Source organism: Gobio gobio, assembly GCF_949357685.1.
Source record: "Gobio gobio genome assembly, chromosome: 13".
Lineage (NCBI taxonomy): Eukaryota > Metazoa > Chordata > Actinopteri > Cypriniformes > Gobionidae > Gobio > Gobio gobio.
In genome coordinates, this window is record NC_137106.1 from 30,774,536 (window position 1) to 30,798,256 (window position 23,721).

Consider the following 23,721-nt stretch of genomic DNA (forward strand, 5'->3'; position numbering starts at 1 on the left):
GCTAAAGTACAAGTAAACATACTTTACATTTGTATCACCTTTGACATCAAGTTCCACTTCAACTAAATCGTTTTCCTTGCCCCGACACCTCTTTTCATTCAAGTGCACGTCTAAGACTTAAAAGCACAAATGTTGAACAATTACAATCAATTTAACCTAGTTTAACAGCAACAACACAATCTCTCTGCTATCGTGCAGTGTGTGCACTGCAAAATTAAAACCGTAAACTGTTCTTGTGCTCGGTGGTTACAGGTAGCTTCTCACCTTGAGAACTACTACAGATATCTTGTAAAATAAAAAGGAAAAAAAAGTGCAGAGACTTTGGTTTAAAACAAAACACGACAGATAAAGTTACACTGCATTTGGATTTGAAAAGACAGGCCTACAACTCAAGCAAGCCATTTTTGTGAGCAAAATAAAACATGCACTAAACATTTATTTTCTCTTGCAATCAATTATTTTAATGAACATATATAGCCTAATAAAATGTCCAATTCATAAATGGGTTTTACTAGAGAAAATAAAAAATACAGCATGTTTACCCTAAATTTGCATAATTTATTTAATGATGCTTAAATACTAAAATAACACACACCTTGCTCAACCTACGCTTCAATTTAAACTAACTAAACTTGACTTCACATAAACTTTGCAAATACTCCGATAATCAATGCAATTTAAAGTTTTTAATCTGATCTCATGGCCTGCTAACAATTCTTACATTAATCCAAACTCCCTGATATCAAAATTAAACAACAGAACCAAGACTAAAAGAAAGATTTGTTTTTTAAAGTAGAGCAGAAAATGGTTCTATTTAATTCTTTAAATACAGTTTAAGCAAATCACTTTTTAATTCGTTTACAGCAAGTCTATAAACCTGTCTGTTTGCTTAAAGCCGAACTCATAAATATCTTAACAATTAATTGAATTAATTCGACTGTTCTAATTCTGTTCTTCTACTTGAGAAGGTTATAATGATTTAACGCGTTTTAATATAAGCTAATCAGTTCATCACGGACACCACAAGATCGTTCCTAGACAGAAATCGCTAAACATCCACCTAAACACAAATAATAATCAAAAGATTGACTTACGTGTTATAATTTCTCTTTGCGACAAATGCTGAGGGTTTCCCTGCTTGCGACGGGACATTGCCCTGGCATTTACACTGGCATCGCCCAGAGACCCGCACAAGGAATAGTCGGCTCGCGTCTTCTGTCCTCCGTGTCCGTGGCCGTGGCGTGGGCTTGCTTTCCCCCCCTCGGTAACAAACTTTTCCCGGGACTTCCAAAGAACTGCCACAGCTCCGAGCCGTGGATAGAGATAGGGGTCCCGTGAATGTGAGAGAAGCGAAAGTATCTTTGCGCTCCGGCTCTCCAGATGACCAGAGACGCGCAGACCGTCAGTACCTCAGCGACACACACACATGCACTTCAGCTGTGTGCCGCGCGCGATCTGTCCGAGGGCGAAAATATCCTTGACGAGTGACAGTTGTGAAGAAACCACTGGAAATGTCTCAGATTGAGATACCCGGTGCGTTTGGATAGGTTGGACCCTGTGGTGGCTCTCTCTTCGTCCGGTCTGCGCCTTGTGGATTTGTCAAAGGCAGTTTGATTTTGATTTTTTTTTCTTCTTCTCTGAGTCAAAATAATTCTAAAAAAGAAAAATGGTCATTACTTATTAGATTGGATGAAACGAATCCAAATTCTCCTTGACTTGGCACTTGATTGTGCCAAGCACTGGACAGTTCTTCTTCTCTCCTGGGCTCTAAGTGCATGCGATGCCCGGTTACTTTGCACTCTCTCCAACTCTTTGCACTTGCTCCCCTACTCGGCTTTGCGCACTGGAGACCAGGGACATGGACTTGCCACCTCCCTTCCAAATGAATGAAGCTTTTTTTTCTCCCTTTTCTGCCTCTATGAAGATGGCGGAGTCCTGCTTCTCCGGGAGCTCTCTGTGTCTCTGTGGCGAGGGCTGCCTCCGTACAATGGGATAAAATTCAAGTTCAAGTGCGGACGTGACGTTAAGTCTACAGTGGGAAAGAAAATTGGAGACTGCAAGAGCACTGGGGGCGACTAGTGGTGGCTTTTCACAACTATCGGATCACCAGAACAGTGGTGGAGAGCGTGGACATCGCGAGCCGCTGTCTTACACACACACACACACACAGACACGCATACACACACACATACACGCGCACAAACACACAGCACCTGACAGACCGGCGCACTGCTTGTCTGTATCCGCTTTAGTGCAAATAAAACAATGCAAAATCGCATGCACTACAACGTTTGTAATGCATTTAAAGGGGAAATGTTGCAAATAGCTTATATATGAAAAAAAAAATATTTGCCCGTACTTATGTTAATTGCATTTACATATTTCATGCATGCAAATAAAAAATAAAATAAACAATAGGGAAACTGTACTATTGATAGGCATGCATTAACAGGAAACATTCAAATCGGAAAATCTCAAATCATTTGATAGAAAGATTAAAGCGTGAATGCAAGCACAAAGAATACACTTCAGTGAGACATAAGTGTGCTGTTTACCTCACAAGCAATACATTACATGAGACAAGACAGGCGTTGATATACTCACATCACATTTCTTCCTTATGTGTTTTATGTCCTACAGAAATGACATTATTAAATTAAACCCACATTTGAAGAAGGGGAAAAAATCAGAAAGAAGAAAAATTATTGTGAAGTGCTCAATGTACATTTCTTAATCTTTTTTAGGTAGGCAATCTAATTATCATTTAAATCCATGCATTATTGTCATTTAAAAATATGATCACATTTGAACAAATGTATGAACGCTAGACTTAAACTGTTGCATGCGTGGAAACGCAAGACTGAATACTGGAGGAAATGAAAATAGGGAGGTGTGTTGTGCAAATACTTGCATGATTTGAGTTTACTGGGTGAAATGCAAGCGGCGTTCCTTCGCTTCTATTTTACACTCAGCGTGCATCAGTAATATGAAAGCTGGTCATGTGGCTCAGATTTTTTTCGATCATTTCTCACTGAAATTTGAAAATTGTAAAGAAAAAAACAAAATGTGAGATATAAATGAAAATGCAAGTTAAAAATATAGGTTCTTCTGCGGTTTTAGGTTTAGCAAAAAACGTAACTGTCTTGTAAAAAATGACATTTTTGTTTTTGGGGCAGGTTCTTCAGATCAGTGTGTTGGTTTCTAGGTACTTTAACATTGTGTTTTAAACTTTTTTCTTATTAGAACCAACCTTTATTTTATTTTTAAATGTTGGTTCTACAAATGTTACACTATAGATTCAATTCCCATTTCTGGGTAATTATTTTCAAGTTTGCACCTTTGTTTTAAAGTTCAATTTTTTTTAACTGGGCTTCTCAGAAGTGTCACTCTATATAACCAGCTAGTTTGTTCAAAATGACACTTCAATTAAAAAAATAAGAGGTCACACTTTAGTGTTCATACATGTGTTAACACTGAGGAAAACTAATGAACTACAAGCACTAAATATGTAATTATTTTCTAGAACTGCGTGTAATTAGGCATTCTTTTTGTTATTGCTATAGCACTTAATTATAGTAACGTGTACGATGTGAACATGTTTAGTGTAAATTGAAACCAATTAGATAGGCATTTCGAAACATGCTGTGGAAAAGTAAGCTAATGGTATGGGATTGAGGGGAACGGGACAAGTTATTACCATTTTAATTCGTATAGAGTCTGTACCTTCAACAGTTGATTAACCGAAGAGCATTGGCGCTACCAAAGGGGCTGGCTTGTGCCAGTTCAGAGGCAGGTAGTGCCCAAACGCGTTGATCCGTCTGCTCATAATCCATCATGGGATGTGATGCTGGGTGGCACAGCCTCGCCAACAATGCCGTATATCCTGCCACTGTAAACGACACCACAACTTTCACATCCATAGATAGATAGATAGATAGATAGATAGATAGATAGATAGATAGATAGATAGATAGATAGATAGATAGATAGATAGATAGATAGATAGATAGATAGATAGATAGATAGATAGATAGATAGATAATAGAGTTACTGAAATACATTTGAAATTCCAGTTGTTGCCAAAAAAAAGACATTTTTATGATTTACAAGAATGTTCAAATCTAGACACATCATCTTCCTGGAAATCAGGATTGGAGAAGGCTGTAGCTGATATGGGCTCTGCTACTGCTGGATTATTCTCCCTATAAAAAAAACATAAAATGTTCTCTGAAAAGCAGTGGCTACCCACAGCTGAGAATCCTATTTTATTGCATGAATTCATTGGACACATCCTGTACTTTGCTCAGTTTTGCATTGAGTGTTTTTTTTTTCCTGCTAAATGCCAATGCATTTGTCTCTATAACAATATTTTTGACTGAAATCAGTTTTCAGTCCAAAAAAAAAAAAAAAAAAACTGAGAACAAACTTTCTCCTCCATACATTGGCAGTGAGAGTAATGGTGTCTTTCATTCTTGTTCACCTCAGCAAATGTGTAAAACGATTATTTAAAAATGATATGAATCAATTTTGCTTCAATGTTAATAAAGTTACCTATATTTTGGGCCACATTTTTTCAGGTGCTTATCATGGAATTCGGACACACACACGCATCTTCATGTATGACTAGTTCTATAAAAGACAACTTCCATACATGTGCCTATGGAAGAAGGCAATGCCACAATGATATAAAACTCATTTTGTGCATCTCAATAAAGTTCTAAATGCGGTTCTTTAAAAACAAAGTACTAACAGAATAAAACACAGACAAGCCTACAGCCTTGCTGAGGTGAATCACAAATCAAATATTGGAAGCACAAACTCTAAATTTAGTTCACTTCACCAGAATTTAGACACAGTGCACCGTATTTTATATTGCAATGCTCATGCAATAAATATCTTCATATGTGATGTCAAACCCAGGACATTAAATTCTTAAAATTTGTGTTCAGTTATAAGGACTAAGTGTGTCCACCACACTTGACAAGATATATGTATTTGCAATCTAGCTTTCCCAAGTGCTGAACTTGCAATGCAACAGTACCCTCTATTGGCCAGTTACTGCCATAAAAATTCACAAGCTTGGATCTCAAACACCCATTTCCTTCAATTTCACACATCATAATTCTTTTTCCCCATGCCAAAATGAAACAACCAACTTCATTTAGAATAGCTAACATGTATTGTGTTGGAATTAGTTATCTACATATGTTTTTCTGAAAATACAAAATGACCCAATTTGTAACCATAATTTACGTTGTGTTTACATTAAGAGAATAAAGAATATAAAACTGTGTTCTAACGAGTTTCTTTTATTAAAATATTGTTTAATTATAAATCATGTTGATATGTTGTTTCTTCGACATTTTATAATAAAGAACTGAACAGACTTTGTATGTTGGAGGATGCCGATTGAACTCTATATTCAGAGCTAGATAGTTTGAGAGATGTTTAATGAGCAATTAAGTCACCTTGGTTTTACTTCACTTCTTGTCATCTCTCAAACACCACTTGGAAAACTGCTCACAATGCATAAGCCAATCACAAACATCTCGGATGTTTGTTTGCTTGAAGATAGTAATACACTCTAAAAAAAAAAAAGGTTCTATATGGCACCAAAAATGGTTCTTGGCTCGTAATCATAGGGGAACCTTTTTTAGTGCTATATAGCACCAATTTTGGTGCTTCAGTGGTTCTTTAGTGGTTCTTCAGAGGTTCTTCAGTGGTTCTTCAGAGGCTCTTCACCGGTTCTTTGACTAAGGTGCTATATAGCACCTCTGAAGAACCGCTAAAGAACCACTGAAGCACCAAAATTGGTGCTATATAGCACTAAAAAAGGTTCCCCTATGATTACGAGCCTTTTTTTTTAGAGTGTATAGCTAATTTAAAAGTTATTAAAACAAATGCGCTGATAAAAACGGACAGATTTATAAATCTACATGTTGTTATGCATTATATTAAAAATGATTTCAGATTGTAAAAATAGCCTGATGTGCACTGTGAACATAAAACAAAGAATTGAAATGTTAATTTGTGGAAATTACTTTCACAGAGGGGGACAAAATCTTCCTACTTTTCAAATGTTTTTGAAATTCGGGAACAAAATCTAAAATCCACTAAACATCACAATGAATATGAATACACACCCAGCATATCCTCATCATAGAGCTTAGGATCAGTCTATGAAGATTCATCTTATTTCATCTGTCCCCGACTTTCTCCCACCCCTGCTATGTCACCATCAAGAGAGAAACATTAATCTAGTGAATCTGAAGGAATGTCAGCCTTAATTGCTGTTCATTGGGAAAAAAAGAGATAAAATGGAAAGACATGGCTTTGTCAAGCAATAAAAGATGTGAGCGATAAGACCGTCGGATAAATCACATCTCAGCCTCCTGTCATCACTCAGCTCAAGGCCTGGTGGCCATCTTGTGGGCGACGCTCACCTCAGGCCAGCAAATAAAACCAAACAGTTTTGTTTCTGCCCAGGGGCTTTCGGGACGACTCCGATCACCGATCCCTGTTGGGACGGGCACATTCCCTGCACCTTCCGGGACCCGGTGAGTGGGTCCGGGGGGTAAAACATGACTGTTTGAAAAGAAAAATGGCAACAGAGTGTGACTAAATCGGTTTGCTTGGCAGCCGGACAAAGGCTTGATTCCACCGCTCCCGAGAGAAAACGCGGGGCCCGCGAATCCTGGCATCAGATCGAAAAGTTGAACGTTGCCAAAGGCGCACATTCACAACAATTAGCTACCTTTTCAGTCCCAGCCCCATGGTTATCCATCCCCTAGGTGGTTATCTAATCGCCTGCTTTTGTTTAGAGGAACAGCTCTCTTTCACTCTGGGCTGACATCATTTACAGCTGCCGGCTGCCGCGTCTCTAAATCTGCAGAGGAGTGCGGGAGTGACGGCCCATCAAGGAGTCTAAGTAGATAAACAGGGACAAACCCAACCTCTTAATGCAACTTCATAAGCCCCAACACAAATGGGGCGATCATCTCGTTTCTAACACACATGCACGACAAGCTTTGCGGAGAAACTTTCAGGAGAGGTGTAAGAGTGCCGGCCTGTCGACTTAAAACCACCACGGAAAGGGAGATCTGGCGTTTGAGGAGACCACAGGGATTAAACCGAAGAAATGTGAAGAAGATCTCGTCTTTATCCTTCAGCTTCTTGGCTGATGTCAGGCTGACTACAGAGTTTTGCTCAGCTGTCCCTTTCTCCGGTTTCCCCTGGCAGCACATTTCATCACTGTGGTATTTGTGGCATAAAGCTGTCCATCATTAAATCTGCTATAATCTAATGCCCCGTACCCTCTCCGTACTCAGGGTTGGTCAGATGACCGTGTTAGCCTGAGGTGTGCATCTTTACAGTGATGTATAGTACGGTCGCCATCTCCTGCCGTCCTTACACAGAAGTCACTCCCGGTTCACACCGATAACGCCGCTCCAGCCGTAAATGCGGGGCTCATTTACATCAAGAGATGACAAATGCGTGTGTGTGGGATTGCGTACGCGCGTGTCCTCCCACCGAGAGCTCGCGGGATGGTTTCGGGGCTGTACCATATCAAAAGGCCTGACACGCTTTCAACAAGAAGACCAGGCGCAACTGCTGCAAAGTACGAAAATGATGACACAAATTAGTTCTCATTGTTTTCTTGTGGGCATGTTGCAATGATGCAATCATGAGCAATGCTCACACTGCCATTTTTGAAGCGTCAGGATACAAGAGAACGATGGCAATCCAGTTACCTTGCTATCGTCCCTTCAGGAATGACTGAGAAACAGCTTTGCCACAACCATCCTTATATCTGCCAGATGATTTAATAAAGTGACAAGAGGTCATGCATGGCAATGATTTTACCAAAGTTAAGCACAACATAAAGCTTAACTGTGCCTTTAAAGGGAAAGTTCACCCAAAAATGAAAATTAACCCATGATTTACTCACCCTCAAGCCATCCTAGGTGTATAATACGACCTTCTTCTTTCAGACAAATACAATTGGAGTTATATTAAAAAAAGGCCCTGGCTCTTCCATGCTTTATAATGGCAGCCCAAAATTTGAAAACCAAAAAAGTGCATCCATCCATTATAAAAGTAATCCACAAGGCTCCGGGGGGATATTAAAAGCTGTCTGAAGCGTAAGAAGTTTGTAAGAAAAGTATCCATATTCAACACGTTATAAAGTAAAATATCTAGCTTCTGGCGGACTGCCTTCAGTATTCAACTTACGAAGAAAGTGTAGCACCTCTCGCAGTTCAAAACGCGCTACGACCGGCGTCATCGGCGTGCTAGTTATGCTTTATTCGTTTGAATACGGAAGGCGGTCCGCCGGAAGCTAGATATTTTACTTTCTAACGTGTTAAATAAATATGGATATTGGTCTCACACAAACCCATCACTTCACTTAAGGCGGCTTTTATTAACCCTCCAGAGCCGTGTGGATTACTTTTATAATGGATGGATGGATGCACTTTTTTTGGGCTTCAAATTTTGGGCTGCCATTCACTGCCATTATAAAGCTTGGAAAAGCCAGGACATTTTTTTATATCTATCTTAATATAAATATCTGTGAACTATCCCTTTAAACGGGCAATTCCTTTTATAAAATGGAGGCAACAACAATGAATAAAGATCCCAATGTTCAACGAATAATTTCTGCATCACTAACATCAAACTGAATTAGACAAACAATGACCATCACCGCACTGATGTCAAAACAAATTATTAAAATATTATCTGGAGAATATTTACTTTGAATGTTGACAGTCCATCTTTTTTCTACCCACTAATCGAGTAAAACGTATAAATAAAATACATTTTGAAAAATAAATAAATACATTTTATTTATAAATAATGCTTAAATAAATACATTTTAATTTATACATAATTTCCAGATAAATAAAAAATAGTAAAATATGAAAAGAAAGAAATTTTAAAAATAAAATGATTTTGACCTGAACGCATAATGAAACGGTACTAATATCAAATTAAAAAGATCAGATAATAAATCAGATGTTCCTAAAAAAAAAAAAAGTTGCGTTAAACTTATTTAATTAATATCTTAAGTTAACATGTTAACTTTGACAGTACTAAAAAAATGTTTTTTTCTCCCTCAAATGATCCGCAGACCCCAAGCAAACCCTTGCTACCCTAGTTTGAAAAAAACTGTTTTGTAGCAAATTTGGTACATTAATATAGAGTTCAATTAAAGGGATATTCACCCAAAAAAAAAAATTCTGTCATCATTTACATAGACTTTCGTTCATCTTCGAAACCAAAAAGGAAGATCTCTCTGTCCCTATTTCGTTAAAATATCTTCATTTGTGTTTCAAAGATGAACGAAAGTAAATGACAGAATTTTCATTTTTGGGTGAACACCCTTTAATCTGTCACAGGTGTGCGTATATCAGACAGCTTCGGCCCATCCAATCAGATTGCAACTTTAACTTTTATAACGTAAATCATGTTTTTGGCTATCATAATGTAAAGACTGCTATTTGAGCAGTGATGCAGATTCTTTCACTCCAGACTGTAAGCGGTGGACAGAGTTAATCAACATGTCTCACACACACACACACACACACACACACACACACACACACACACACACACACAGTGACCCCACAGGCTGAACCTGCTGTATTTGTTTGTCGCCGTGACTTGTTATCAGGAATCAGCGTTTCGAGGGACACCATACATACTTTACACAAATGGGTCTTTGCGCACACACTATCTCTTAGACGCACACACAGGCGTACAATCTTTGCGGGCCCTGCACTCTGATGGTGAATAATGGCGTCCTTTTTTGAAAGCGGCAGTACCAGTCGTAGTCTTCTCCATCCAGCACCATCAGCACTTTAGAAGATTAAGTCCTACCTTTCCTTATCACACTACGCTCCCTCCTGCAGGCTCGACACGGGGTCCTCGCAGGCCGGCCATGTCCCCCCTCTCCCAACCCCTCATCGCAGTCTCGACAGGGCCTTAATTTTGGCCTCTCCACTGACTATCTTCTTGTTTCACATTTCTCTCCTCCACGCTCCGAGCTCATCTCACTCTGCTCGTGCGATTCATCACCCCAGGATCAGCAGCAAACGGCCTCTCCGTCATTGAGCGTTATCTACCATCTCAATGTCAGCCCCTTCAGCCAGACTGTGCCACATTGCACAGGGAGGAACGAGAATAAGAGAAAAGACACAAGATTAGGAACCTAGGATAAAAATGGATGTTTATGGTCCTGGATGCTAATTGGTCAATACAATGTTCCAGCCATGCAACTAAGCAAGATGTTAAAAACATGAGCGTCTATCTCAAAACGCAGAAAGTGTCAGAAGAAAAGATCTTTCAAGAATGGATAAATCAACCTTTTTAGCCTAATAATGTTCGATAGAGTGCGTCTTGTCTGATGCGTTCGTTAGAGGAAATGTACTGCCTTGTATCCGAGTACGCTTTAATCCCTTATCAATACAGTGCTTGCCCTTAATTATGCAGAGGTGACTGATAAATTAGTTTAGACAGAATTGTGATTATCAGTTCAATCTGCCTCTATCTGGAATTAAAATCGATGGCTCATCAGCACACTACATGCTACACTAGCCCAAAAGGTGGAATACACAATACAGTGCACAGCGCTCGCAGGAACCGTGATATCTTTTCACACTCCAGCTCACACACTTTTTTTCCCCAAATAGATTTTCCTTGTGATTATTTATGTAATCGGTTAAATGGATGTCACTTTGTATTAAAAAGAAGTGGGCAGTAATAAAATAATGACTTGTTGTTCTAGAGGCAAGCGTTGTGCTTGGAGAATGAGGAAACCCGTGGCCATTACCAAAGCCGCTATAAGTCTGACCAATAAGCAATTAGTAGGGCTAATTTCTTACTTTTCGGTTAGACCAATCTACCTTTTTATGTAACCAACTTGACCTCTTGGTGCGCACCCCCCTTTTCAAATTGTTGTCTTTCCTAAACCCTTTGGGGTATGAGCATAGTTGTGGTATCATCTGAAAGAAGACAAACGGAGCTTTATTCTCCAAGCATAATGGGATGATAATGTTTCTTTTTGTTTTTGCATAACATCTTTTACCATTTAAAAAAAAAAAATGTCTGAAGGTGTGCTGGGCTGGAACCATGATGTTAGCAGCAGATCCTTTAAGTCCTGTAAGTTGTGAGGTGGGGCCTCCACGGATCGTACTTGTGTGTTCAGCACATCCCTAAGCAGCCCCATACGCAACAAACTGCGATGCACTGTGTATTCTGACAATTTGTTAGACTAGTCTAAGCAATTTATGCAAAAAAAGTTTTTAAAAAAGAAAAAGGTTAAAGGGGGGGGGGGGGGGGGTGAAATGCTGTTTCATGCATACTGAGTTTTTTACACTGTTAAAGATTCGGATTCCGATCCTAAACATGGACAAAGTTTCAAAAATTAAGTTAGACGCTTGATGGAGTATTTCTGTGGCAAAAATACTCCTTCAGGTTTCTCGCAAGTTTTCGGAAAGTTTTTTTCGAGTATGGGCCTATGTGACGTCAAATGGGGCGGAATTTCCTTAAAGGGGGGGTGAAATGCTGTTTCATGCATACTGATCTTTTGGCACTGTTAAAGACTTGGATTCCCATGCTAAACATGGACACCGTTTCATAAGCTAAGGTGGACGTTTGATGGGAGTATTTCTTTGCCAAAATTAGTACTTCCTGTTAGTCATAAGTTTCGGAAAGTTTTTTTCGATCATGGGTCCGCTTGACGTCAACAGGGCGGAATTTCCTTGTATGGGCCGTACAGACAATTCTACCGGAAGAGCGCGCGCGCGAGAGAGAGAGAGAGCGTGAAAGCAATAGGCTACGCCCATCAAAGCGCTGGCTCGTACAGATGGAATTTGCTTTTCCGGATCAACAACTGAGTTGCGCAAATATTTATGTCTGTTCCCTGCATTTCGGTGCCGATTGTTTTATAAACAAGGCCCAGTTCGACGCCGGATTTTCAGATCGCCTAATACTGAAGGATGGAGCGGTCCCAACGATAAAGGTCCCAACGTTGGAACCGCAGGTTTGACTGCTTCAAATGTCTGTTTTTGCCTATGCCCATCAAGTAGCCCAAACATGATCACGTATTGATCAATGGAGCATGCGATGTATAGTGTGTGTACATTTGTTTAGCTGGCCACTATATGTGTATGTTTGTGTATTGTAAAAGCACTCCAAACAACAATACACAAAGAATGGGGAAATATGTTGAACTAAATAAGCGTGGTTCTTCATTCAAATGCGCTACTATTCCATGTCTTTCTATGTAAACACTAGCCTGACGCGCAAAACCAGTCCGCTTACTACAAATCATGTCTTCACAAACCACGCGTAAACACACACACACACACATACACACACACACACATTGTAACACTCGCGCTTGACATGGTGTTCTAAATAACACAAGCCGCTAAACATATTATATAGTTAGTGTAACTTATACCACATAGTTGACGTCCTGCTCTAGTCGTTTTTGCTGCTGCTCCTGTTCAACTTCAGCCTCTGGGTCTGATTCCGGATCATAGATGTATGGCTGTATCTGATTAAAAGCCATTTTTTATGTTGAATAAAGTTTTTCCCCGCTTTTAGGGATGACGCAGCTTTCAGACGCACTCAACACAGTAACAGCGGCGCGCGCTCGACATTCTTTAGCTCCGCCCACACGATACGCCCCAGCCGCACGGCTTTTTCCGGAAAGACTCGGAACAGCGCATCTTTCTTTTATAATTATAATAAAAATAAAGACTTTTCGGAGATATGCAGGATGCAGTGCTACTCTATAGGTACTCAAGATTGACATGAGACTGACTGAAACTGAGTGTTCCCCCCCCCCTTTAAACAGGCCCTAAGGGGAAGGGCGCGGGCGCACCCGTGGACCAGAGCGAAAGCAGTACGCCCATCAAAGCGCTTTGCTCGGCTGCGCTGAAGTCACAGGGCTTCACGACATCAACAATGTCACCGAAGATGTGTGTTTTTGGTTGTCAGGGCAAGACAACCCTGCACAGCTTCCTAAAGAACCCAGCGTTAATGGGACAGTGGATGGAGTTTGTTTTTCCGGAGCAGCAACGGAGTTATGCAAGTGTTTTGCTTGTTCCCTGCATTTCGGCTACGATGGTTTTATAAGCAAGGCCCAGTTCGACGCTGGATTTGTAGCTCGTCTAATGCTGAGAGATGGAGTGGTCTCAGTGATTAAGGTTCACGGTCATGCATTGGAAGCAGGCGGTGAGTAAAACTGCTTCAAATGTCTTTGTTGGCTACCGACTCGTTCATTCAAATGCGCTACTATTCCAATGTTTTTCTATGTAAACACGCACTAGTCTGACGTGCAAACCTGTTCCGCTTGCTACTGCTAACATTAAATCGCATACAATAGTCCATACACCAAATTATGTCATCGCAATCCACGAGTAAACACACACACAAATGTTGTAAAACTCACACATGACAAGCCGCTAAGCAAGTATATAAGTTACAGCTACAGTACTCCATTGAGACGTCCTGCTGTAGTCGTCGTTGCTGCTTCTCCTGTTCAATTTCAGCCTCTAGATCTGATTCTGGATCATACATGTATGGCTAAATCTGATTGATCTCCATGGTTTATTTAGGATAATGTTTTCATTATCATTATTAATGTTTTCAGAGTTTTCAGACGCTCTCAACGCAATAGCTGCGCGCGCTCGTGACACTTTAGCTCCGCCCACATGATACGCCTCCAGCCGCTCGGTACAATGTATCTTTCTTTTATAAATATAATAAAACTAAAGACTTTTCAGAGATATGAAGGATGCAATTCTACTCTAGGTACTCAAGACTGACATGAGATTGACTGAAACTGAGTGTTTCAGAATTCATAGTTAATATGAATTCATTTGTATAAATAACATTGTAAAAAAAAAAAAAAAAACACGTGCACGCACAGTCGCACACACACACACACACACACACACACACACACACACACGATGGCTAGACGACTGGGTAAGACCATCTCTAAAACTGCAGCTCTTGTGGGGTCTGTAGTGGTCAGTATCTATCAAAAACAAGACGATCAGTTGTGAACCGGCGACAGGGTGATGGGCGCCCAAAGCTCATTGATGCACGTGGGGAGCGAAGGCTGTCCCGTGTGGTCAGATCAAACAGACGAGCTACTGTAGCTCAAAATTGCTCTAGAAGTTAATGGTAGTTCTGATAGAAAGGTGTCAGAATACACAGTGCATCACAGTTTGTTGCGTATGGGGCTGCATAGGGATGTGCTGAACAAACAAGTCCGATGCGTGTGTGTGTGTTTTACAATGTTTTTCACAATGAAACACGATTCCAGAGTTCCAGAGAGGTGTCTTTGAAAATCGGGTGAGAAATATAATAATAAATGCATCTCTACTACAGTGAAGCATGGGAGAAGTGTTGCCATTGTGTGGGGAGCCTTTTTAGTAATTTAATGCTTTGGAGAACAGGAGAATATTGAAGAATTGTTTGCTTCCCACAGTTGAAAAGTTGATCAGATGTTACCTTTCAACAAGACAATGCTCCTGCCCAAATTGCAGAGACAACCAAGAAGTGGCTTGTGAACAAGTCCAATGCTAACAAAGAGAAGGATTTGCAAAACAGTTGGTAGGAGCTTTGATTTTTCCCCATGTTCAAAACGCATGCATTATTTCTTTCCATTTTTTTCAGCCTTTGAATCAGAATTTAGCTGGACAACTAATTACAGGATTTGTCTCATTAACTACCCGCTACTGCCCTCCTCTGGTTGAACGCTTCACAGTGGTGAAAATGACAAACCATTGTACAGTAGCCTACTCTACTGACTGAATGAGAAATAAGTTAGAAGTCGAAGAGGAATAATCATCTTTTGACTCAAACATACACTCCCACATTGCATCATTTAGGTATTATGGAGCTATTTGCAAAGGCAACAAGCAATCAGTCCTGTACGGAGCCTTAACAAGCCCATTGTATGATTGCTCCAGCCCATCTAATGCCAGTTCTGTTCATAACTCCTGCTGGTGCGTGTGCTTAGCACCACTCACTTTAATTAACAACAGTCGAGGTAGCACAGTCACATTTAAAAGGTTGCCATTCCACCGATATGAAAGCACAATTAAATATTAATTGCCTACTGAATAATAGATGAAGAGTATCTGTGTACAGTTCAGGAGCCTAATTCCTGTTAAAGTACAAGTCTTTAATCAAGCAGTAATGAGCACTGCTATGTCAACAGGCGTTGTGCCCTATCAGCAAAGAATAGAGAGAATTACCATCGAAGGCTCATGCTGCCGAGAGCCTGTATCAATTTTAATGTAATTATGCTTTACTAATAACAATTCAACTCATTATAACAAGCGCTCGCAGAAATTGATTCTGTAAACAGCAGACACGCACAATTCTATTGTGATTATTCTCTAGAGGTTTCTTCCTGCTGTGTGGTACTTCACGGTGAGGACTATATGCAAGTTCAGACACAACACGCACTGGTGGTCAGTTTTTTTTTCCGTTTTCTGACCTGTCAGCTATCATTTTACCCATTATTATAATAACATGTAGAATAGTTCACCCAAAGAAAGTAGCCATTAAACCAGTTCTATTAAAGTAGTCCATATGACCAATCTAGCGGGGAGAGAGTCTCAGTCAGACAGAAAAAGTAATGTATCTTTTTATACAAAGTAGCAATATAACACAATTTGTGGTATTTTTAATGAGTAACATCGCTTTTTTTAAAACCTTCATTCTCCTTGTTCCTAACACAAAGCTATTGTATTAGGGAGAGATGCGAGATATATTGGTACTTCACTACTGTTCAAAAGTTTGGGGTTGGTAAGATTTTTTAAATGTTTTTGAAAGAAGTCTTTTATGCTCACCAAGGCTGCATATTTGACCAGAAATACAGTAAAAAAGTAACATTGTGAAATATTATTACAATAACAGTTTTCTATTTTAATATTTTGTTATGTTTAATATATTTTATATATTAATAATGTTGTTTATTCCTGTAATGGCAAAAGCAGAAATCATTCTAATACTGATTTGGTTCTCAAAAAAAACATTTATTATTATTATCATCAATGTTGAAAACAGGTGTTCTGCTTAAAGTCCACAAGTCTTTATATTCAATAACCAAAATGAAAGAAAAAAACCGGTGAAAAAAATTGCTTAAAATAGCTTGAATTGCACTCAGAGACCCACTCTGTGAACATTTAATCAAGTTACTGTAAACGCTGCACAAAGATATCGTTCTTTACAACGCCAGACACATAATGGCAATCAATATGATTAGCCTTTTGCTTGACTACATAATCAAACAGCTAATAATGTGTTGCTAATGTTACACAAACTATGTTTCTGTTCGCCATCTCAGTCTGCCCTCGAAAAATCAGCATCAGTGGAGAAAGGCATATAGTTCATCATAACATAATAATTTACCTCAAATACATAATTCACTGCTAGAAATACCCGATTCATATCTACAGAAAAATATACCAGAATAACCTAGCTGGCTTCTCTTAAAGGGTTAGTTCATCCAAAAAGGAAAATTCTGTCATTAATTACGATGGTTCAGAAAGGCCTCCATTGGCACAATGTACTTTTACACTCTCAAGACCCATAAAAGGAACTAAAGACGTCGTTACAAAGTCCATCTCACTACAGTGGTTCTACAATAACTTTATGAAGCGACGAGAATAGTTTTTGTGCGCAAAAAAACCCTAAATAACGACTTATATAGTGATGACCGATTTCAAAACAAGGCATCATGAAGCTTCGAAGCGTTATGAATCAGTGAGTCGAATCATGATTCGGATCGCGTGTCAAACCGACAAACTGCTGAAATCACGTGACTTTGGCGATCCAAACCGCTGATTCGACTCACTGATTCATAACGCTTCGAAGCTTCATGATGCTGTGTTTTGAAATCGGTCATCACTATATAAGTCGTTATTTAGGGTTTTTTTGCACACAAAAACTATTCTCGTCGCTTCATAAAGTTATTGTAAAACCACTGTAGTGATATGGACTTTGTAACAACGTCTTTAGTACCTTTTATGGGTCTTGAGAGTGTAAAGTGCATTGTGCCAATGGAGGCCTTTCTGAGCCATAGGATTTCAACTAAAATATCTTCAATTGTGTTCCGAAGATGAACGGAGGTCTTACGGGTGTCGAATAACATGAGGGTAAATAATTAATGATAGAATTTTCCTTTTTGGGTGAACTAACCTTTTAAGACTCCCCTGCGTTGCAGCATAGTAATGATATGTTAAAGCCCGCCCACATGTGTATGTGATTGGATACAAGGTAGTTTGTGACGTCAGAAACACCAGTGATTTCAAACCGTGTTTTTGGTTCACTGCAGTTTTAAGGAGACAATACTCAGCAATGGTGTTGACTTGTGAATTTGTACATGGTTTGTCCAAAAGCAAATTAAAAACACCACATAGGCATTAAAAACTAGTCGTTAAAATTTGTGTGGAAACTGTGAAACTTTCTTTTTCAGAATTAATGTCTTTAATGTCACTTTTCATCAAATTAATGCATCCCTGCTCAATAAAATAGTATTTATCATTTCTTTTTCTTTTTTTTAATCGGTGTGGGTAGATATCAACTGCATTTAACCGTCCATGCTCATATTCCCTTACATTTAGATTCAACCTTTGCTGTCATCTAATGCTCACTCACAATTAATCTTTGCTAATAAAAACTAATAATTTAATAGCATTTTTAAATGTTATCTTTAGAAAAAAAAAGTCATACTGCACATTATAATGTGATGCCTAAATTCACTTGTACACTATAAAAAATGTCTAAAAAATCAAGTTGGATCTTATATAACTTTTAAAAAGAAGTTGAAATTGCTTAAATTATTTTATGAGTTATGATTGCCCCTAAAGGGACATGGTGATAGAAAAAATATGAGATGGGAGGAAAAAAATGTTTAAACTCTCGCAAAGCTTTTGTGTTCCCCGAGAATCTTTGCGTTCGCTTGCAAACCTTTTGAGTTCTTTGAGAGTGAACCCAAAGTTTCATGGGGGAACGCAAAACATTGATTTTCCCATCTCATATTTCCACCATCATGTTCCTTAAGGGGCTTTGTAGATTTTTAGTTTTCAGTATTTTATTTTTAATTAATTTAGACACAACAGTATAGAACTGTCAGTTATAACTGTGAAAATAATTATTGGTTTATCGCTATATCTGCCAAAAATTTTATATTTTTGCATCCCTACTTTGTATGGCTTTAGCCATGAGTTGCATGGCTTTATATGTTATTTTAGTGTAACTCACCATCCACTTTTGTTGTATGGACATGAGAAGCCTGGACATTCTGCAAAACATCTACTTTTATGTTCCTGAGAAGAAATAAAGGCAAATGACATAAGTAAATTAAGTCAGATTTTCAAATTTTGTGTGAACTAGCCTTTTAATGGCATAAAAGGAAAAATAATGTAAATTACAGAGCGCTTTTGTGATGCGTGACACTCGGTCAGTCTTTGGTCTTCCTGTGAAAAACCATTAAGAAAGATTTGGTGTCCTGCCGCACTTCTCCTTGAGCTAGAAAAGCAGATAGAGACAGAGAAGAAGAGAGACGAGGTGATGCCACATTCACCTTTGATCAGCTATGATTTTTCACACCGCACCGGTGAACTGCACTTTTCACAGTCCACTCATGGAAAACGGGAAATGCTTTAGTGTCCAAACATATATGCATCACAGCCACTTTCCCGCCACCCTGACCTAGAAATGGAGGACCCGGTGAGCCGGCTGACCGGTGAAGGGGGCGAGGGGCCCCGGCTGACAGGAGCTGGCCGCTCAGGTGGAGGCACCAAGGAGAGGAAGACGAGATGGCTTGTGGCACGCTGGCTTTCCAGCTGGCCAACCCGTCCCACTGTCAGGACCAATGTCTGTGGAGGAGGAATGCAGAGAAAGAGAGAAGAAGAGAGGGGAGAGAGTTCAGCGTAAAGGCAGACCTGATGAAGAGAGACCAGTGGAGCTCAAGTCACACCTCAGGGACTGGCGCTCCTCTGCAGGGTCAGAGTGTTCGACTACAGGAGGTCATGAAAAGGTGAAGGAGAGTCTGATACTGCAGCTGTAGCTTTGTGTAGCCAGACTTCTGACCATCGGCATAAAGCCTGGTCCACATTAAATCATATTCTAGCCAAGAACTGTCCAATTAGCCAGGAGACAACATTTAAAGTGAACAATTGCAGTTTGTTTTTTAAACGAGTTTACCAATCTAAAATTGGATAAAAAAAAAAAAAAAAAAACATTAGCCGCTTTTCCACTGTCAGGCCAAACCGTTCTCTTTGCTTAACCGTTCCATTCCATGCCAATCCGACCCAGCTATTTACATATCTATGGTTTCATTTTCCACTGTGGGGCTGATGATGGAGAATACAGATGTGTCAATCATTGCCTTGTAAAGTATGTGTTCCCCAGGTAAGCGACGCACACGCACCCGGCCATCCACGTGATGTAAAAGAAAACGTGGTTCGTCAGACTAGGCCACCTTCTTCCATTGCTCCGTGGTCCAGTTTTGATGCTCACGTGCCCACTGTTTGCGCTTTCAGCGGTGGACAGGGGTCAGCATGGGCACCCTTACTGGCCTGCGGCTATGCAGCCCCATATGCAACAAACTGCGATGCACTGTGTACACTGACCAGCATTAGCTTCTTGAGCAATTTTGAGCTACAGTAGCTCGTCTGTTTGATCGGACCACACGGGCCAGCCTTCGCTCTCGACGTGCATCAGAGCCTTGGCCGCCCATGACCCTGTCACCAGTTCACCAGTGTTCCTTCCTTGGGCCACTTTTGATAGATACTGACCACTGCAGACTGGGAACACCCCACAAGAGCTGCAGTTTTAGAGATGCCCTGACCCAGTTGTCTAGCCATCACAATCTGGTCCTTGTCAAACTCGCTCAAATCCTTACGCTTGCCCATTTTTCCTGCTTCTGACACATCAACTTTAACACATCTGAACAAAATGTTCACTTGCTGCCTAACATATCCCACCCACTAACAGGTAATGAGATAATAAGAACTCAGTTTACATGTTGTAATCAAGTTCTACAAGCACTTGAAGGCTCTGTACAGTTCAGAATCATTATGGTAGTCACAAGTGAACGCACCTAAAGCAGTTTATAAAGTGTCATAAGTGGAGTTATTTGTCAGGGTTTGTAATGGGCTTTATTTAAATAAAAACAAAAACAAACGAACAACAACAAAAAAAAAATACATGGCCAATGAACACAATCGTAAGCCATGTGCTTAAAGGGTAACTTCAGCGATTTAGCATTAAGCTTTGTATCAGTAGAAACCCGTAGTATATTCGAATTATCGTACTTTCCCCCCTCATGTCCCCCTGAGATGAATATGCATTTTATTTCTGGAAAAAATCCTCCGATGACGCAAATATCGTCATTTTGCATCATCTGAGGATTTTTTGGCCAGAGGCTAAAGACTACAGCCAGTAGAAGGAGCTAGTTCCGCATGTTTTCAACCCGGCCTCGGCTCGGGCATTCATAACGGAGCGGTGCGGAGCAAAGTGAGTGTTTCAACTTTTCAATGAATTCCTATGAAAGTTAAGCTTCCATAGGCATGATCTGATAATGCGCCAGACGCGCTCAGCTCTGCTCAGCTCTTCGCTTTTGTAATGAATGAAATCTGACTCCTGCTGCATTTGTGTCGTGACTTTCGTTCGGCTCACTCACACGTTATTGAAAAGACGTTCAGTTTTTAATTGTAGTGTCTGTTCTCCAACTGAACAAAATTATTTTATTACTATGAATATCAAAACGATGGTGGGGTGGTGGGCAAGTGATAACCAGTAGCCGTGGCCTCATAGGGCAGCGAAGCAAGTGCATTCTGGGAGTTGTTGTCTTTCATCCACATGAGACAAAAATACATTTTCTGTCTTTTCTCAGTCTAGAAGGGACCAAATTCAAATATAATTTCACATTTCTACTACATAAATGACCCAGTTTAAATACACATTCATCTTCCCAGCGCTGAAGTACCCCTTTAAATATAATATGACACGAACACGCAGCCAATGAGAGCTCTCACCAACTGTGTCCACACAAAACATGACAACATTAAAGTATACGGACAAAATAAACGCAAGCCACATGCTACACAGCACAAGACAACAAGAAAGCATGCGGCCGATATAAAAACAAACCACGTGCTACACAGAACACAACAACAGAAGACAAACACATGGAGGATGAATGTCTGAACACCGACAGAAACTAAACCAAATTAGATTGAAGTGCCGGGATCTGAACACCACGCTCCGGACACAAAACAACTCACATGGATGGGACAGCAGAACCGCACACTCACCATGACAAGACAATAGGGCTGCTTCCGAAAACTGAAAAATTCTGCATGTCATCACCGTCATCTTTGAATTGACCTCAAATTACACTTACTGAAGTTAGGGGTGATCTGACCTCAAGTGGTTCCAATGGTTATTTTTAAGTACTTTTTAAGGGGGATGTCTAATGCTATTTCATGCATTCTGACTTATTTACAATGTTAAAGAGTTGGATTTTCATTCTAAGCATAGACAAAAAAAAAGTTGGACGTATATCAAAGTATTTCTGTGCCAAATACAATCCTTCAGGATTCTAATAAGTTTCGGAAAGATTTTTTTCGAGTAGGGTCATGTTCGATGTCATAAAGGGCAGAATTCCTTATATGGGCACTTCTCCCGGATGAGCGCATGCGCACATCAACCAGAGCGAGAGCAAGAACACACCCATCAACAACCTTCGTTCGGGTTACGGAAGCCGTCTACAGCGCTGTCCTTTTGTTTTTAGACCACGAAATCAACAGCCACTAAAGAAGTGTGTTTCTGGTTGTGAGGGAAATATAACCTTGTTCAGCTTCCCAAATAACCCAGCGTTAAGGAAACAGTGGATGCCGTTTGTTTTTACGGAGCAGCAACAGAGTTCTGCAAGTGTTTGTGTTTGTTCCCAGTCAAAAAAAAAAAAAAACGCAGGCGGTGAGTGAAACGGCATCAAATGTGTTTTGTTGGCAATCGGCACGTAAGTGCATATGATATAAACATCAACGTATCTTGAATCGAAAGTTATCCAGGGATAGTGCCATGATGTATTGTGTGTGTGTGTGTGTGTTCGTGCTGTTTAATGTTTGATGATCGCGTTATTTTACATTTGCGTGAGCAATCTTCTATCCCTTGTTTCAGCTTCTTCTTTTCCTGTATTTTGATAGAAGATGTGTCATAGCGCCCACTACCATATTAATTATTTAATTAAAGTTAAAGTAAACACTACCAAAGTTCCTTACACTATTGTGTTTGCATCAGACACATTCTACCTCCCTTTTGTCATATGACACAGTTTTTTGTGTCAAGTACTTGAATAACCAGCTGTAGAAAACCGTGGAAGTGGGAAACACTCACCTCTCTGTCTATACAGTTCCTGCAGAGGCCCTGTGATTGGCATTGGTGACACTGGTCTCTCGAGGAGTTCTTTCACCAGGTTGCATTTGTTAGGTCTCAGAGGTGGTCTAGCAGTCGGAGTATCCACCTGAAAGAGAGCATGACTTTTAATGTGTATATTCTCTCCAGAGAAAGAACATGGTTTGAAAACAAGCCATGGTCCTCAAAGCCACATACCGGAACCAAGACATCCATTTTCTCGCTCTCTTCCCCTTAAATTTCTCAGTGCAATTGTATATTGATCTCACAAAAGACAAAATTCGTTTTCCCCAGCACAGAAATGTTATTCTTTTATTACAGAAATGAGTGCAGTGAAAACAACACTACATGCTCTCTATCACTCTGGGTGCACACGAGCCAGAATTCTATTATGGGAGAGCCGCACCAGATACAATGAAGTATTTTCAAGGGATCTTGAGGCAACAAAGTATATAAAATGCCATAAATAAATTATGGCAGGCAGACAATTTTAAGAGCATTAAAAGTTTGATCTCCTTCAGGGGAGGCCGCGAGGGACTTTTGAAGCAGTAATTATTCATAAAAATGAAATGTCATATTAGTTTGTCCCGGTCTAATTTGATTTCACATTGATAAATTTTTTCCGCTTCGACAGGATTCGGTGGGACAAATGTGGTGCTCTCCTCACATCATTTTCTCTAATAAAGACACATTTGTTTGAATATACAGATGAGGGGTTCCGAACAATGACAGTAATTAAAACTGTGGAGCCAATCACTGATGTTTAACGATTATGTCTGTTATTACATCTGATTACTGATACAAAAAAATTATACTTAATGCATGTTTGAATGGAATGATACATTTCTAAAAAGCTGATTTGAATGTGAAATAATTAGGAAAGCACCATATTTTTCAGATAACTTTCCATTTTGGTGTATTTGGTCCCACTCTTAGACTTGCACAGAACAAATGTTAGCATGGGAGCAGAATATTCAGCTGAATTATTCATTTAATAAGGAAGCTACAAACAAAGAAGCACATTTATGGTAAGAATCAAAAAAACAATACTTACTTAGATACACTTTGTGGTTTGCTGGCAAAATCACTTGCTTGTACTTACCTTGTATGTTTAAAAATCCAGCAGTGAAAACACATTCAACTTTAATTTTCAAATTTCTATTATTTTGAAAGAAGTCCCTTATGCTCATCAATGCTGCATTTACAGTAAAAATAGTAATATTGTGAAATAATGTTGCTATATAGAATAACAGTAGCAGCCAT

General features: G+C 39.7%; 1 protein-coding gene across 3 annotated transcripts in view; it reads right to left on the minus strand.

Annotated features, from left to right (window-relative positions):
- The window catches only part of bcl11ba (BCL11 transcription factor B a), a 47,057-nt gene extending 44,826 nt beyond the window's left edge, over positions 1 to 2,231 (minus strand). For 2 of the 3 annotated variants that reach the window (XM_079833332.1, XM_079833330.1), the window contains exon 1: positions 1,095 to 2,231. In XM_079833332.1, the coding sequence (XP_079689458.1) occupies positions 1,095 to 1,152 (58 nt within the window). In that variant the 5' untranslated portion in view covers positions 1,153 to 2,231. The remainder of the gene's footprint in view (positions 1 to 1,094) is intronic. The other variant, XM_079833331.1, reaches the window with a different exon arrangement.
- Between the last annotated feature and the right edge of the window lie 21,490 nt (positions 2,232 to 23,721).